At 37.7% G+C, this 19380-nt stretch overlaps 3 protein-coding genes across 3 annotated transcripts in view; 2 read left to right on the top strand and 1 right to left on the bottom strand.

Annotated features, from left to right (window-relative positions):
- The window catches only part of LOC146001756 (uncharacterized), a 222365-nt gene that overhangs the window by 37691 nt on the left and 165294 nt on the right, over positions 1-19380 (top strand). The gene's annotated exons all lie outside the window — the stretch shown is intronic.
- LOC146001426 (uncharacterized) lies at positions 13038-13589 on the bottom strand. The gene has a single exon (XM_083138745.1). The coding sequence runs from the start codon at positions 13587-13589 to the stop codon at positions 13038-13040; it is 552 nt and encodes a 183-aa protein (XP_082994871.1).
- LOC146001425 (uncharacterized) overlaps positions 15571-19380 on the top strand; it is a 75012-nt gene continuing 71202 nt past the window's right edge. Inside the window, exon 1 of the mRNA XM_083138743.1 lies at positions 15571-15655. Coding sequence (XP_082994869.1) covers positions 15571-15655 — 85 coding nt within the window. The remainder of the gene's footprint in view (positions 15656-19380) is intronic.

Genomic DNA, 19380 nt, shown 5'->3' with positions numbered 1-19380 from the left:
TTCGAAGCTCTTATCGAAATACGGCAGCCATTGTCAGAGGCTATTGATTCTGTTGCAATCCGTCACTTGTCAAGGTTATGGAGTACTTTCTGCTTGGCTTTATTTATATTCGGTATATGTGCAACTTATGTAACTTTGGGGCTTGTGTGCGCTTCAAAAATGCTATGATACCAGTGGCACACCAAGATTTTAGTTTTATTTCCGGAGAGCTGAACGTGGAGTAGTCTATAAGAAATATTCGTAAGATTTTCGAGTACAATCACGGACACTTCTGGGTTGTTACAATCTGAGTTTCAATGGGATAGTTCGAACCCAAAAGTGTCCATGAGTGTACAAATTAAACTGTAGGTCCAGTCCCGATACTTTTACTGTGCATAAAGCTACCATGTTTTCAGAACGTGAAATCGGGACGTTTTTACTACTTTATTCCTATGTCGCAATGCATGACCGCGTGCGCGTACACATAAATGATACATATGTTTATCTAACCCTCCGCCTGACTAACATGCAAGAAACAGTTTCTTGCATGTTATCTTTTTCTTTATCTTTCGCAATCAACAATGTTTTGTGGAAAATGTGCGTTTGTATGTTTATTATGACTGAGTAAACACTAGAAAATTAAAGAAAAAATGGCTTGACAAGAAATTTTGAGGTCCCGAATGAGGTCAGAAAAAAGTCGGGACACGGACTGAAAAAGGGGACTGTCCCGACTAAATCGGGACGTCTGGTACCAACTCAATCAATCAATCAATGGCTGTAGAAGAGTTTTATTAGTTTTTTTGACAGTAAAAACTCGTTAAATTACCAGGATTTTTCTTTGTATTGTGAACTATAGGAATGTCTGCCTTGCTCTCTTCTCATGACAGTGATGAATTCATGGGGTATCCCGGGCTGGGAAATCCATTCCGCAAATAGAAAAACTCCCACCGAAAATTTCAATAACTTGGTAGAGCATTGGAACGATAGCTAAAGAAATTTGGCAACCACGTTCACTTTGGATTTCGTTTATTTTAATTTATTATATAACGCACTTTTCTGGCATTTTCGTAACAATAATAATAATTAAAAGTCAAAATAATGAACGAATTTAAATTATCGTCCGTCATTGAAACTCGACAACTGACAGAGCGCCAGGCCTGACGTAATGTAAGCTTCTATTGTTGAAACGAATTTCAACTTCCTGCAACTATTTTAACGGTCAGTCAGTCAACAGTTTGCTGTAGCGAAGTAGGCTACTAAAAGAAAGCACTGAAGAAACCTGCATGTTCTGTTAGTATCTGGAACATGGCTAGTCTTTATATGAATGATTCTGAACAAAATGTTTGTTCTAGACAAGTACTTTAGTTATTAATTCCGTACTTTTCATTGTACGTATAGTACTAAACATAGGCGCCGACTCCATGGGGCTTGGGGGGGGGGGCTCGAGCCCCCCAATGTTAACGATGTGGGGCAGAATCCCCCAAATAATTTTGCTTAAGAGGATCTAATGTATTATTTTGCATCTCTTGTAAAGTTTACTCTGAATTGTGCCACATGAACTTAACTTTAAATACACATTTGAAATGTTCTAGACTATCAAATTTGGGGGGGGGGGGGTGACCGCTAAACCATCAACTTTTGGGGGGCTATGAACGGAGACAGAAAAACACATGACTTATTACTATGTACTATGTACTAAGTATATAATTATGAGTATTGTTAACATATTTACTAAAAAGAGTTTCAAAATAACGAGGTGATATGACAATTATACCAGTATGTTGTTGAGTGAATTCTGAACAATTTGAGGTCAAAAACACGACTTTCAGGCAATATTGATATGTACGATATTTAGTTATCCTCGAAATCTCTTCCTCTAGTCCAAAGAATAAGGGGAAAATAATTCTAAAGTGTTTGAGTTTATTTAACACTGGCTTGCAGTAAAGTACGCAAGGAAAGCTTATGAAAAGTCTGCATTGCGGAAACGGCTATGATCAAAGGCATTATTGCTAAAGCACGGCGTGCTATGTGTTTATTTATTATTGCAAAATTAAATTTAAAAAGTAAATTATCGTAGCAAAAACAAAAAAGTAAAACTATTTGCCTGCGATTTGTGTTAGCATTTATTAAATAAAACTGTTAAAGTAAAGGTAAAGTGCTCCCCTGTGCATAGCACCACGCCATGAAGGCGTATAGGGGGTGTGGGGGTAACGCTCCACACTTTCTTGATCCGGCCGTGAGTGGGGGTGATGTGATCAGCATCACGCCCCTGACCGCCTTTACCCCCCAGGGTTTCCCCCAGGTACCCATGTTATTCGACGCTGGGTGGGCGCCGGGGCCGCTTCCATCGTTAGAAAAGTTCCCGGATTTGAACCGGCCGGGGATCGAACCCGGGACCTTTAGCATGGTAGTCAGACGCGTTACCGACTGAGCCACCGCGGCCACCAAAATAAAACTGTTAAATATTGTAAATATTCGCTATTTTTTATGGGTACGTCAACACTAAGGTTCTTTGCACCCGTCACATGTCCTTTCTTTACAAGTCTGTTGCGGACATTAATGCACACCCATGCCCTCGCCGGGACTCGAACCTGAGACCTCCGGATCAAAGCGAGTTGAGACGACCACGCAACACGCTCAGCTACCGAGGCCGGCATAAAACTGTTATGTTGGTCTCTTAATGTAAATACATAGCCTACTTTTAAATAAAAATGTTAATTGTTATCTAAAAAACAAATGAGCAGACACACGTTTTTCATGTCCCATTTCATTTGCATGGGGAATATAATAGCTGCTTAAAAACTGCTATACGAAGACGTAATTTTTATTTTTAAAAAAGGGAGTGAGTGAGTCATTCATTCATTTATTTCAGTGATCAGAGCCCCCCCCCAATAATTTTGACAAGTCGGCGCCCCTGGTACTAAATATTGCCTGTAACTACTCTATTTTTTCTTTAAAATATTTTTTCGCTCATGCTTTTGGGTCGGCTGCAACCTCACCAGCTCCTCCCTAGGGTACGCCATTGCTAGGAATGGTATTAAATGATCTACTTGCAACGTCACAGCTTCAACTCGACACTGACAAATTTTGTTACTCCATTCCGAGGATGTGTCATGGTCTAGAAAAATGCAAGGCTTTGTATATATCCGGTAATATTTAGATATCTGAGAGAAGGAGAGGGGTAAGCTTCGTAGCAGTTTCTTTTACAACATATGTTGCAAACGTTAGCTACTTGTCATTTTAAGATACTAATCATCAAAAGTTGAATATAGTACCCGCATGCACCAGCATTGGCATCATTAAATTTCACAAACCCCCCGACATCAGGTCTGCACCCTCATAAAAAATTACACTGGTTTTGAATTGAAATATACAGTAGACTCGCGATTAACCGAGTCCCGATTAACCGAGGCTCCGGGTTAACCGAGGGAGTGGTTGGAAAACATCGCACTTGATAGCGCACCCCCCCCCCCTTTGTTTATGGGGTAAAGTCACCGTCCGCGCTGCACGTGTTCGTTACATTGTTGGTGTATCCGATTGTTACGGTGGTGTTTAAGTCTATGTAGGCCTATTCTAAGCGGAAAAAGTCATCTTCTAATTTATGTTGTACTAGTAATAAATAATTACTATACAGTTTTAAGTGTTGTTTCGTCATTTACGACCAATTAGCACATCGTATTATCAGAGTTTTTCCGTATCCGAGGTGGTCTCGGTCCCAATTACCTCGGATAATCGCGAGTCTACTGTACGTGCCAGAGTCCCTGCTAATATATGTAGGCATGGAGCCATAGGAACGAGTGTGGAAACTGAATGGGTGTGTGAATATTTTCTAAGCGGGTCATCACATTTAATTTACCATAAATGCCACACGAAAATGCATATTTGGGCTAATATGCCATATATTATGTCCAGTTTCTATTGTATACGGGAGGAGGCTAACTTATTTCAATGTAAATTATCTGAAGTTGAGAGTTAGCAAAAGCCATCACTCCACCTTGGAAAAGATAGAGCTAGGAAAAAGAATGATCGATTGACTTAGCTTATACATATTTTACTTCACTTTCTGCAGCTTTTGGCTCATCGCGAGCTAGAGAAAAAAAGTGGTGTATTGCACACACGTACTAAACGCACGGCCATGAAAATAGGCGGCTGGGCAGAATTGCGCTGGTGCCACATATGGGAAAAGCAAAGCGAGGGCGGGACAAAAGTAGCTGGTTCCCGCGCACTGTGTGGCGACGTCAACCACGTTGCGTTGCCTTGTTCGAGCGTCAGACGGACCTATCTCCGGGCCACGTTCGTGTCATTCCTGACATTTCGAGCAAATACTGTCAGTTTGTATCACATGGATTACAAAGATCAACTCTACAACGAGATCTTTAATTCTCTTGAACGTCCGAACACACGGGGTTGTGCTCCGACGTGGCAACAGCGCCAACTTCTGCCACACAAGTAATTTCATTAGTTATTTGTCACGATGTATCCTATTGATATTCCGAGAATCAAAATAGCTTAGACGAATTACGTGATGTACGTACAGGGTGTACGGAAGGATCACGTAGAATATAAAATCTGTCCGTCTATCGGCCGTTCCTTCAGCAATCAATATCACGTGACCTCCTTGGCGGAATGGTGTTTGTAAAATGCCTAGAAATGAGCCAAGGACAGCGTCCGTCAATCAATATCCTGAACATAACATGTTATGACTCCATTGGAATTCCACTTTATTCTAAAACGCTTCGTCGCTTTATAATCAAGGGGTTCCGGGTTCGATACATGTCGGCATCTTGAAGATAATATTGGTTCACCTATAATCAGAAAACTTCACATGTAAAACCCATATTACATAAAAATTTCCGAGAATCATTAGAGGTGCGGTGAGTGAATGATCTCTGAAACCATTCTTCACACACTTAGGCCTCTCTACGAATTAAGCGTTTTGCTTTGGGGGGGGGGGGTGGCGCTCAGTGACGACTTGGGATTTCATTTTTAGAGGTAGGGCAAATTTGTATGCATGTTGCAAGTCGGTAAACTAAACTATTGCCTTGCGGTTCTAAACCTTAGAACATTGATTCTAACCTAACCCATTAAATCTTATGATAACATTCACACCTAATTTAAAAACAGTATATTTACATTCTAAGAAAACTCATACGCAAAAAGAGCTATCGCACTAGTAACACCGAAAACTTCACCTAATTTATATTACCAAGTTCAAACTTAACGTCCATCTACCTGCCTACAAGTTTCTTGTGAACCCTTTAATCTATGTAAAATACCAGCACTATCCCTTGAGAAATTATATGACTGCCCCATTAGTGGACACGAAGGATGTTTTGATTTTGTTTGTTACGTAGTTAACAATGACAGGATCAAAAATAATTTTCTGATGCTGGAGATAATATTTTTGTTGGGGGGGGGAGATCGCCAGCATCCCTCCCCTTAATGCGCACGCTGCTTAAGACACACTAGGGAAGATAGAAACATACAATTTAAACTTTTATTGCATTAATATATTTTGTGGTGATTTATTTTATTGACTGCGTTTAACTTCACACGTTAGTTACTTGTATTGGAAAGGCCGTTTGATCTGGGGTGCTAAACTGCCGCTATGCTGTGAACATGATCTTTCTCTATCAACTTCTTGTTGACCTAGTGCTCTCGTATCGATCGGTCTTGGTTGCAGAAACCCAGCTACAGCTGAACCTCTGCACGCGAATATCCAAAGTACTCGTGCGCTTGTACGGCAGGAGTAAAATATTCTTTCATTTCAATTGTAATTATATTGATTGCATATAATCTAAGGATAACTTGAAAAGGAACAAACTGGAACGGTTAAAGTTAGTAGTGGATAACTTTCTGTGTTGCTGAATGTAAAAAACATTTTACGTCAAATGTACATGGAAAAGACATTCATTACTATGTACATCAATCACTTTGTTATGAAATGCGAACTTTAAGAATTGAAAGAAAAGTGCCAATGACGCATTCAATATCTTCTAGCAGATTATTCCACTGGGAATGTCCAGACTGTAAATAAATTAGAATAAAAATAGCAACGAACAATTTCCCTACTCTTATATTTGCCACCAGACAACAAAAAGTAGCTCTTGTTCTTTGTTCGAAGATGTTTGTGTTGTAAGATGATGTGTGACTGTTTTTGTTGAAAACAATAAGAAATATGGATAATAATAATTATTAAACTGCTAATATGAGATTTTAAAATATTTTATCTAATATAACAGTTGTATAATTACTTTTATTCATTTTTCTATCAAAGTTTTAGAAGTGCTTTTATTCAAATTTTTTATTGTTTTCTACAAAAGTAAACTCTCATCTTTCGACAGAGACTTCGCCTTGGAACAACAATTCTTGTTCTTTTGCTAATGTTCTGGTTTGAAATTCAAACCAGAGTATTGTTTCTTCTTTCGATCTATTCATTATATATCCTCACACTCATATTGATCTAAATGGGTAGAGTAGGGGCGACCTAGTACACAAAGCAATGATATAAATTTGTTGCAGAAGGTGTTAAATCCCATCCGGAAACGTGGGAGTAAGCGTGTCGATGATGAATGGTGATGCAATTAAATGAATGAAGTGACAAATATAAAAACACATGGGTGACACAACACAAACCTTCTGAGGAATATTCTGGCTATGAATCTAGGTGTCAGAACCTTGTTAGCCTGCTAAAATACTGCCCAGGGAGCAGAGACTATGCAAAATAATAAAATGCAAAGAAGACTGTTAGCTAGTTGTCGGTAGTTCATATATGCAGATTGCAAGAATGGTAATTTGAATACATCGGTTCTATAAAAAGTTAAATTTGTTGTATAATGCATTCCACAATGTAATAATTATTTTGAAAATACAGAAAATACTAATATTGAAAAAAAGGAACAGTGAACGTTTTGAGGAGATATTCGTATGAGGGTGGTTGTGCGTTTATATCTTCCTAAAAGAGTTAATTTCCTTGCAAATTTCCTGCTTACATTTTGGACAACACCTCCAAAGGAAATAATAATAATAAAATGTGGTCTGTCGAGTAATAACGTGATAGCATTTATAGACCAATAGGTCATGTAGTGGTGGTAGTAGAGCCTCGTCGATGGCATAGTGATAACGTTGTCGCTTTGTAATCAAGTTCGATACCCGGTGAAGCACATAGTGGTTCGGATTCCACTTTAAACTGTAGATCCAGTCCCGATTAACATTACTGTCAAAGTTGACGTAAAACACACAGTCAATCAAATGTCATGTAGTATCGTACTGATACACCTGGGCCACACATTTCGCTTCACATAGCAACTTGTGACACTTTGCAGGTGTCGCCAATCTGTCCTTGGATGCGACTGCAATCGTTCTTTTTCGCGCTAATATCCTGAAAAGGACGTTGCGTAACGCCATGTTACCGTATTTCACCTTCGCTCTTTAAATGAATTAACTGCGGAAAATCCATTTTTTCCAGTAACGGTCGTTCGTTGTTGTCGTCAAGTTCTGCTTGGATTAACACAGCTTTCCTTATCTTTCTCTTCTTTTGTCTTGCACCATCGAACAAGATAACAACCATATATTATTCTACAACTATGGAAGGTTTTGTACTCTAATTTACAGTATTAACAAAGTTAGCGTTACCTTTGTCTTGTAAATGAGACCTGGGTTTCTATGTTGTCAATAAAATATTACAAATGTTGGTGAATTTCATTGTTTCGAACGATCTACATGAATGTTATGGTAAATATACATTAAATGTTTTTACATAAAATGTGGTATTTGCACTGTTGAGCAATTGAGATATGGACTACTATATATGTAGAGATGGGGCAAATATTCAAATACGATTTATCCAAAAAATATTAAATTTTTATCTGAATGCAACTGAAAATTTTCACGTTACTTCTTAATTTTCCTTAAGCCATGAAAATCATTCTTCAATAATCAAGGTCTCGTGCGTACTTTGTTCATAAGCACTGTTTCGCAAATAATGCCTGCTGATTCTAGGAGTAATGACAAGCAAGTCAACAGTTCAGGTGATTGGCCTGATGCAATTTCTCAGAAATCCAGTAGAACTTATAAAAATACCAAAGAAATTAAGGAAATTATCATATTACATACAAGGTCCGCCCATGAAGAAACCGAACTGTCAAAAAGAAAAGAACCAAACCAAATACAAAGGTTCCGTATTCTGGCAACACTGCAAAGAGGTTTATCTGAACTTCCCGTCAGTGTATGTTTCAACCTGTTATATATAGGCAGTCGGTATCGGGGTAAACGTGCGTCAGATGCAGGTCGCGTGCAGGCAGCGTACAGTGCTATCCTTTTGTATTTCCGGACGGTGGGGAGGGAAACTCTCCTTCCAGACAGGTAGGACGTTGTTCGCTGGGTACGAGCCAAGTAACGTCTGTGTTGAAAGGTTTCATCCACCTTACGCTCGTGAAATAGCAGGCGAACTACATTTGCAGAACCGGTTTCTCGTGCTGAATGGGGGAGGGGGAGAGATAGATGGAGGTATACAGCGAAATAAACACCTGCGTGTTTGTTACTTTTAATGGCAGCACTGAAAAATGCACATGTATATTTGAAGAGCAGGAAGGCTTTAGATCGTGAGTTTGAATCCTCTGAAAAACACATTTTGATGCCATGTCAGCTTATATGCCTTGATAGTTCATTGGTATAGCACAAAGGAAAATCAAAATATTTCGTGTTGAGAAAGGAATCTTTAATGACTGCTCAATCCAGTTATTATTACAAGTATTTGCTAAGAGAAGAGGAAGGAAGCTGTAACAGGAATTTGACCCTCCAGTAGACTTGCCAACTTCAAAAAAATAAAATTCCGGGAGATTTCTTTGCAGCTTTTGAACGCTTTAGATTAAAATGTTATGGAAGATTAATGCCCTGAATGTTAGCTGTGGACTTTCAATTGCAGGGTGCGAAATCATATAAGACTGTTGGGGGTGGGGGAGAAAGATCTTAATCTACAAACGCCCCTCCCCACAAACATACATATAATTTATACGATATACATATTCATAATGTTATTAAAAGTAAAAATAAATTACTAACTTAAAAATGTATTATTAATTATCCATAAATAAATAAATTTGTTATTGTTAAATATCAGATATTATAAAGTAGCAAACTACGTCCTTTACAAATTGGTTAAAGATGTTAATAAATTATGAAATAGTTGAAGTGGTTTTATTATGTGTAAGTTTTTATTAAGTTTTTGCTTTATGTTCATATAAATCAATTAGATTTCATAGTTATTATTGTTTTGCATTCTTGTTTTACTTTTATTGTGTGTATTGAAGTAGAATTGTTAATGATCTCTTGAGAGAGAAAAAACATTGAACACTCACAACTACACTAATTTGTGTATGTATTCGATATTATTCTTAGCACAGTATAGTTCAAATTAAAAGTAATTGCTTATCTCTTGTTTGTTGTAACAAAAACTCTCCCCGCCCCCGAAAATGTTTGGTGGGGGAAATACCCCGTCCCCCAGGATTTTGAAACCTGTTTTATTGGGAATACAAAATTTTATCAAAGCAACAGAGCAACCACAATTTGTAACTAAACAGATCAAAATTAATATACTCTACAGTCTTACACGTATAGGGCCTCTACATTCCTTTTCAAACTGACTCTTTTAACCAATCGAAATAACTATTCCACGCATTATTGAATTGCATTGTAGTAATACTTTCTTTTCTTTTCTCACGATCTGAAACTGGTAATGACAAGAACTGATAACCACACTGTGCAATAACGAACTAAATCTGAATAAAGAACCAAAATTGGGTGCAGGGAAATAAGGAAGTCTCGAGACAATGCCTTTCTCTTCGTTTTCTGCCCGACCCTGTGGCCGAGTGGTGAAAAGTGTAAAAGTGAGAAAAAGAGTGAATGGTGGGGGATACCTCCGTGTAGGGGGTATTTCCTTTTTTTTAAAAAAAAAAAAAAGTGGTTAGCACATCGCGCTGCGACGCCAAGGGTCCCGGTTCGAATTCCGGTCGGGTTTGGTTGTTTGTGAATGTCCATTCATCAATTTCATCATTTCATCACTCATCCCCATCTTCGCAAATTAGCCAAGAGGCACAAAACGCGAAGTAAAACAAACTAAATCAAATCAAATCAAATCTTCGTTTTCTGCACCTGTGGTGTAAACGCTTTGGGGCAACAATATGTTTAAATTTTCTATCTCTCCTTCATCTCACTCAGATAAATATGGACTAATTTTTCATGAACCTTCGAAATAATATTTTGAAGTTTAATTGTTTCTTTTGCAATAACAAGTCTCTTAACTCTGTTAGTGAATACCAATTGAAAAAAGAAAAATGATAATAATGAAAATGTAATAATACTCAATCTTGTCATGCCGGGAGAAAACAAAATTTGTCCTGGAGACCGGGAGAGTGAGTTCGGTCCCAGGAGACTCTCGGTCATTCCGAGAGGGTTGACAAGCCTAGTTTCAAGTCAACTTTGTGCACAAATAGGCTAATCGAGGCTAGACGTCGGAGCCCCTTCGTTTTGTTACACTGGGGAGGACCTAGCTGCAACATGTGAACCGTATGTCAACTTCCATTATTTACCGCGTATATTTTATTATAAATAGTTAAAACAGTTGGGAAAATATACATTAAACGTGTGTATAATCAAAACCCATCTACGCCAAGGGTCCCGGGTTCGAATCCCGGTCGGGCTTGGTTGTTTGTGAATGTCCGTTCATCAATTTCATCATTTCATCACTCATCCCCATCTTCGCAAATTAGCCAAGAGGCACAAAACGCGAAGTAAAATAAACTAAATCAAATCAAATCAAAACCCATCTACAATAAGATAATCCAACAGCCACAGCAACTTTGTTGGAGGCGAAATACAAAAAATAGTTTATTACATTGCGCAAGTCTACGTGGACAATATTTCCATTTTGAAATTGTAATGTAGGCAACTGTTTATCTACACTTGACAGTAAGTTTATTGCTGAGAACTAATATGGAAACAGCTTTCTTGAGCAACGTATCTTCCCCATCGTAGAGCTACATTAAAAAAAGTAATAATGTGTTGATTTTGTTTAATGCTCCAATTAAGAAATTTTGGCGAGGAACATTAATTTTGCGAACACGATAACACTAAGACTGAGCGGAAATTGTCATAGCTGCTAGATACTTCAAATGGTCGGTTGCGTATTGTGAATGAGAGAAATCAGTTGCAGTGTTTCACGACGCCAGAATTTAAACCTACTGCAACAAAATGTTAGCTCATACGTTTGGCGTGCATGGGAGTCGTCATGAATTTTATTAGAGGTGGTGAGTCCATGACATAAAATGTAATGATGTAATTTATAACAATAATAAATATCATTATAACTAATAAACTATCATTTTATTATATTTATTAATATTATTTAAAACTTTTAAAAAGTAAAATGCTCCCTTTGCTTTGCATCACGCCATGATTAAGGCGCACAGGGAGTGTGGAGTTAGGGCCCCACACTTTCTTGATCCCGGCCTAAGGTGTGGGTGATGTGAACAGCACCACGCCGCTGGCCGCCTTTACCTCACAGAGTTTCCTCCAGGTGTCCACTTTATACGACGCTAGGTAAGTGCCGGAGCCGATTGAACAGCTGGAATAAATCCAGGTTCACCACCGCCGGGATCATACCCGGGTCTCTCGCATGGTAGTTAGACGCCCTAATGACTGAGCTATTATTATTATTGCCTTCGGACAAACTTCTATTCGAGCCACTACACGAATGAAAATCCGTTATATTTAATACACTGAAATGCGTAGTTATTTTATTTTGTAATTAACTTTTACGCAGCTAGTTTAACAAAAATCTTTGAAACTAAAAGCAAAATTTTAATCATATATTTGTGCTTTGTAACTTGTTACATCAAAATCTTCATAATTCAATTTTTTAAAACTCGTGGATCCATGTAGAACTTGCATTAAGTAGTAGAATATGAAAACATGAAGTTTTGATCTGGTTCATGTATTTTATACTTTCATTACTCTGGTGGCATATTTATTTCGTTTATCGGTTACAATATTAACTAGCTTTTATTTTGATTTAAAATGTCATTTTCCAAGGTAGTTGCAGAAACCGGTTTGCTCCCCACCCCCTCTCCAGATGCCGATGTGTTAGATGCACCCAAGATATCTTTTCCAATGGACCCTTTGCCATGTTTTACAAGAGACCGGGAGTGGAAGTGTTTATTATAAGACGATAATGTAGGTTTATATTTGTTAGTGTATTTAAATATAGAATGAACACTTTTCTGTAGTCTGTAATTTAGTCCATAAATTACAATCTTATTTATTAGCACTATAACCTATTTATTCTATTCACAAATGCTTCTCACTCTGTCTTTCCTGTTTCACTCATGAGTAAAATTACGAACATAATATTATAAAGCAAATACAAAATCAACACAGTACAAATAGAGTGAAACATGTTTTTGTCATCAAGTTTCTTTTCTTTGTATTGTTCCTATTTTTTCCCGTATTCACCAAATAATTATTACAGATTATTCTACAAACTACTATTTCAGTTAAGTCACACCCTTTACATAGAAAATTACAATTGCAACAGGAACTTTTCTTTGCTTTCTACACTAATATTGTGTATTATTTAATAATGTGTCCACCATCCGTCACAATCTATAACCTCATTAAGTCTCTTAGGAACAGACTGAACTAGTCTCTGACAAATTCGTGGTCGGTTTTGAACGGTCTTCCACACGTCCTGAACATGGGCAACCAACTCTTCTCTTCTCTGTTCTTGCCGTGGTTCCCACTCCCTTACAACCATCGACCAGATGTGCTCGATAGGATTTAGGTCAGGTGATTTTGGTGGCCATTGTAAAGTTGAAATTTCCTGGTGACTTAAAAGCCAATGCTTGGTTACATGAGATGTGTGGACACTGCTATTGTCGTGTACAAAATTAATGATGGGCATCTCCTCAACTGGGTATACTGTACGGACAGTAGGAAGCATACATTCTTCTAACACTGAAACGTACTCCTGTGAATTCATTCTGGGAGAAATTTCTATCAATTCACCCATAGTTGCACTGCTCATCCAGGCCCAAAATGCAGCACTCACCCTTCCACTTCTTTTCTGCGCCAAAACATGTTGTTGAACGTAACGAGTATTTTTTGGTCGCCACACCGTAAGTTGACCAAGTTGATCTGAACTGAACACCTTCACTCCATATAACTGTGTCCCAGAATTCTGCAGGTTTACTCATATATTCCAGAGCAAATCCAATTCTTTCATTTCTGTGATAGGTTGTCAACATTTCTTTCCTTGCTGGCTTTCGGCTGTGAATACCTGCCGAATGAAGACGCCTCCGGACAGTTGATGCTGCGCATGGCAGGTTCAGATCTTGACAAATTTTAGATGCTGGTAGAAATGGGTTCATTCTATTCATATTTAATATTTCCGCATCTTGTTCCATGGTGGTTTTTCGTTTCGTGCCTGATTTTCTGCGAGTTTTTAAACCATCTTCACCCTCCTCTTCATATCTTTTAATCCAATATTTAACACAAGATGGGTCTCTGCCAACAGCCATAGCGATATCTTCTACTGACCGGCCACATTCCGACATTCCGATCATTCGACCCCTTGTCACCTCACTTGTATACGGCATCACTTAGAAGTAACAAAGGTCTGTTCAATATTGGTGTATTATTATTATTAATATTAATGTAATTTTTCATTCATACAATCCGTCCTAATAGATAGGGGTAAAGTACAGTATTTTGTATGAGTCACCGACTTACGTAAGGCTACAATTTTATATTAATAACAAGTTCACGTCAAAAGAGAGGTTGGTTCCAATAGGTTGAGGATATTCTGACCCTTCATACTTTCCCCTGGGATTGTCTAGTTTTACTTTTCTCCGATAGCGGCGCCACTGTATGTCGACTGCTACATTTGAACCAACGATTTATATAAACATAGCTAAAGAGCACGAATACATTAGCTAAATATATAGAAGTTAACGCAATTTACAATATATAAATACTTGCGAAGTATAGAAGTGTTTAAAACATTCATATTCATTATTTTTCACCCACCACTGTAAACTAATTTATGACTCAGCATGTTAGTTTAGGGCACATTTACTCTGTGACACGGTGTCTTACGTAATGTAAGAGCACAGAAAAGTTGCCTACTACAGTGGTTCCCTGCCCAGGAGATCAATTTCAGCTAAGGGGGTGGAAATATAGTCTGATGATATTGAGATGTTTATATTCTTCCCCGGGAGAATAGCATTGTTAATAATATCGAAAATATTAACAAAACTGTAGCTTAGATCTTCATGAATAAAAATTCACTACCATTATCTTAGCTACGTTTTCAGTTCATTGTTTTGACTTATGAAATAATGCAAATCAACAAATTCATATCCAATCACCTAACACAGACTGGTTTCATTATTTTAGTAAATCGATCGTATCCCCTTTTCGTTTGTGTGTGTGTGTTTTGCAGCAATCACTACTTTTGTAGTCCTTTTGGAAACACGATTACTAAAGAGTGAAGTTATAATTTCAAATTGTTTTACCAGTTTGAATAATTTCTCGATCCTTCTCCTCAAAACACTGCTCAAATCGAAATAAATCTTTCGAATAAAGAAATATTTTCAGGTGGGCATATATCAAGAATACTAGTAAATATTCTGTGTTAGTGTAATTCTAATTTCTAAAAAATTAATAGATTGGTTGGGAGTGGGGGGGGGCGAAGATTTGAAATTGAGAAACTCACTATTGTCTAATTCGTATGTGGACGAAAATTAAGGGGAAAACTAAAATAGAAGTAAATGTATCATTTTCATGCTTTTTTTACACGCCAGCCAGTTTTATAAATATACACATATATTCCATACGGATAGGTGATCTAGTGTGTTCATTGGTTGACGCAGTCACACCCCGAAGTTCCCTGTTTCGAATCCTGGCATGGGTGTTCTCTGTGAGTGTATTTTCAAATAATTACTCACCCTAATCGCCGTGATTGATTAAAAATGACAGAGAGCGGCGCTAAATACCAAAAATGCGTTATAAAAAACTTCAAGCGTCTATGAGTTTCAAAACTCGCGAAACCTGGCCAGTTGTGCTACGACACTCACTATTTCGCAGTCGCTTCTAAATTTTTAATCAGAAAGGAAATCGAAAGTGCTCTAAATGTAGTATCTGTATTCGATTATGGGCTCTCAAGTATATGTTTTTTACCAAAATGTGCAGGCGTCACGGGCCGTTCATGTGAATCATCGCTTACTTTCTTTCCTGGCAACCATAGCCAGGAGCTTGAGCTGCCTGTGCGATATGACGTAACAGGCAGGTAGAACCACTAGACCAGGCTCGTCCCTAGCGACATCCACACAGCTGTCTGGAGAAGGAGAAGGAGAAGAAGCTTCACTCCCCGCCTTCCGGCAGTTTAAATAAATCCCACTGTACAACATACGTGCACCAATATGGAACAACGTTACAACATAAAGTTTTGTTACAAATTGGGTAAATCGTTTACCGAAACGGTACAGATGATACGGGCAGTGTATAGTGATGCAGCATTATCAAGAACCCAGGTATATGACTGGTACAATCGTTTCAAAGGTGGACACAGTGGAAAGGGCAGTTCTCGCCCGTAAAGAAGAAGAAGTAGAAGACAAAGATGGTACTGATCTCATTTTTTGATTCCCAAGCACTAATCCACCATGAAGTTTTTCCTGAAAACCAAACAATCAATCAGTGGTATTACAAGGAAGTGATTGGTGGACTCAGAAACAGGATGACCAGGTTAGGAAGGAAGGAACTCTGTGATTCTGGCCAATGGTTTCTGTTACACGATAATTCTCGGCCTCATACCGCATTGTCTGTACAACAATAACTTGCTAAGCATTCAGTGACAGTGATCAATCACCCTCCATATTCTCCTCACTTATCGCCTGCTGATTTTTTCCGTTTTCCCAAGCTTAAAATGGCTATGAAAGGGCGAAAATGTGACGACGTCGCGGACATTAAATTAAATGTTACGCGTATTTTGCGAACACTTACTGTCAACAGTGTTTCCAAGACCTGTACAAACGCTGGTCAAAGTGTATTGCCTCCTCTGGTGATTATTTTGAAGGTGATAAAGTCATTTGAAGGTAATTACTTGTTTTCTTTCCTAAACAAAAAAGTTCAGTTTTCTTATGGGCGAACCTTGTATTTCAGTATACTTACATACTTAATGTACTTCAGTGATTTCTCAATATATGATGTATATATTTCGTATGTTTTACTACCTAACGATTAGGGGTTTTGTTGAACATTTTATTATTAAAGTACAGAATTAAAAGACGAGCGAGTAAGAATTAATTTAATTGGATGCGACTTGTTCATAGATAGGCTAAGGGGATTGAAAGTGTAATGTGCAACAAATTAATATTCCTATACAGTGGAAGTTTTTTGAAATCGTTGTTTAGTCCTGAACTACGTCAACCGATTTATTGTCGCGATTGATCGCCAGCAGCAGTAGCGACCCCAGAAACAAAATGGGAAGACAAAGAGTAGAGGCGCAACCACGAATTTTTGTCTGGGGCGGGGGCAAGTAGCATGAAAAACATACCAATAATAATAATATTAATTTTAATATTGTTATGATTTATTATAACATTATTATTATTATTATAATTATTGAATTACTTTTTCAACACGTTCAATTTCACATTAATAATGGAAAACAAGCACACAAACTCCTTTTGAAAGATAGGAAATGCTTGATAAATGAATTCCAAATATAATTATTTTTTACATTAACATGTATAACTTTCATGCACTATATATGTTTCGCACATATGCAACATGGAGCGATCTGGACACTAAATTGTGCACGTATTCGAAGTTTAATACATATTATATACAATATATATTATTTAAATACATTACACAATCAATTCATCCATCTCACAATAAATCAACAGCAAAAATTACATAAATTCTGCACGCTCCCTTTCCTCAAAACGATTGTTCATATATTTAAAACAAAATCAATTAATACAAGTGTTACTTCTCTCTCTGGTAATATACAATGCTTTACAGAAAACAGTATGCGAGCGAAGGGAGCAACAAAATTTTTAGATTCAATTTTTTGGCAGACTGAAATCAATATGGATTTAATAGGGCGCAAATAATTTCACAGGACGTCAATGCATTCTCTCTTTTACAACTTTCGGGCCTCCCCGAAGGTTTAGTGGTAACGTTGTCGCCTTGTGATGGAGTCCGGACTCTATACCCGGTGGAGGCACATGACACATGGTTCGTATCCCATTTTAAACTGTAGGTCCAGTCCCTATTAGACTTCCTGTGCATAAAGTGGACTTAAAATCACAATTCAATCAATCAATTTTACAACTCTTTTCATTTAGATCGTTCGGCACCCAAGACCCATTCCCGCCGCCCCCTAGCTACGGTTGAGAACTTGATAAGGCTAAGAAAAGCAGGTATTGCGAACGCTTTTTGAAAGGGAAGGGGGCGAGCTTGCTAAGTATATTCCTAAGCTTTTATTGTCGTATTATAGTCTCCTAATTTCGCGAATCCTTATTTTTTACAATTTTGTAAATGACGTCCCTTCGTTTGAGGCGGATGACTTTCTTCAGTCTCCCTAGCAACTTGTAGGTAGTTATCAACAATAATTATGGGTAGTCGTGAGTTTGGCGGGTCGCTTCTTGTTTGTGTATTCACATAGACGTGCTTAAACTAGCACGACATAAACAACACGAATTGTCCAGATTCATTATTTTGGAAACCTGTGAATGCACGCAATACACTTGCTTGTTGTCTGCGTACCCATTTGCCATCATTTGCTTTTTATCTTCTCCGATTTCCTGCAAAACAATAATCATATTGTTGGTAATTTGTTTCTCTCCTGTGTTACATCACGCTGTACATGTGTGGAACTTACCAGTAATTTTTGCTGGGGGAGTTAAGCCGTTGACATATCACAGAACATTAGTAATAATTGTTATTTTTATTATTATAAGCGAATTTACTGTTTATTTTTTATTATTATTATAAATATTATAGGTTTGGAGAGACTTTCTTACTGTATTCACATTCATCTTTCTTTACTTTTTATAATTCATACAGTTAATATACCAAAAATACAATTATTGTTCCATCTTGTTATTAATTCGAGAATACATCGTTCAATAAGAATCTTTGAAAGTTAGGGAGAAATTCTTTACAAAAAAAATTGTTCTGTGACCTCTCACATAAAACTAACTAATTTTTCACATTTTGAAAGTTATGAAAATATTTATTCTTTGGATTGAGTGTTATTATAATAATAATAAAATAATAAATAAGTCTTGACACTCAATTTTTCGAGCTAATTCCCTTTTTATTTCATTATTCTCTAGGAATATTATTTAACTGAACTTTATTTCCGTTATGGACTGTGAAAATAATAAGCTCTCTGCTTTTTCCTTATTTAAAATTGAAAATGTCAATTCGTAGGGGGAGGAGGGGGTTGGCTGATGAGTTCGGCTCCATCCGCCCTCCAGCCCCGACATCCATTAACGTACACTCCTGTTCATATAAACTGGTACACTTTATAGAACAACAGTTGAAGAATGTGCCACTTTATCTGAACAGGAGTGTACATGAAAAGGTCTCAATTCTCTACTGAATTAAACCAGGAAAATCTAAAGGATGACGGAAGCTTGCATGAGAAACGTTTAGCAAGTTTCCAGCCCGATTCGACATTGCAGAAGACTAGTTACGTAACATGGTTACTTCCCCCAGCGAACATGATAGGACGTGACAATCTTTGAATTTATCTCACACTCTGCAACAGCTAAGCTCACAAACAGGGCGTCTCCAATCAGAAAGATATTTCATGGCACAAGAAACGTTTAGTGCAAATTCCCAAGGCTTTGTTTACAAACCATATAGCTACATTTAACCGCAGGATTTGAGCTGGTTGGCTTGCGTACAACATCTTCAAATCTCTCTGCGGTATCGCATGTTGCAACCAAACACAATTAAGTGGAGTGTTGTTTCCACCTTGCACGTTGCAAAATTGTTTTCTCTGAAAATTAACCTTCGAGATCTTGCTTGGACGCTGTGCATTGTTTTTGTTTGAGAAATCTCTGCGCTACATTTCTGTAGAAGAAGCTTCTCTTGAAAACTTTTCTAATTTTGCCCTTTTGTCTTTGTTCGAAAAGCAGGTGACATAATCGTTTACAGCAGCTGCGGCCTGGCAGCGTGCCTTGGATCATCACGAGAGTGTAATGGACTGAGCGCGGCCACTACATAGATTGCTTGGACACTATCAAGGCCGAGATAGGTGCCTCTTGTAAATAACGTCGCGAAGCATGTACCCAAAAATATTAAGTAGATTCAAGAAACATTAGTGTT

This window comes from Lepisma saccharinum, chromosome 17, assembly GCF_977018435.1.
Source record: "Lepisma saccharinum chromosome 17, izLepSacc3.1, whole genome shotgun sequence".
Taxonomy (NCBI): domain Eukaryota; kingdom Metazoa; phylum Arthropoda; class Insecta; order Zygentoma; family Lepismatidae; genus Lepisma; species Lepisma saccharinum.
The sequence above is the reverse complement of the archived record's forward strand: the minus strand, read 5'-3'. Positions and strand labels throughout refer to the sequence as shown.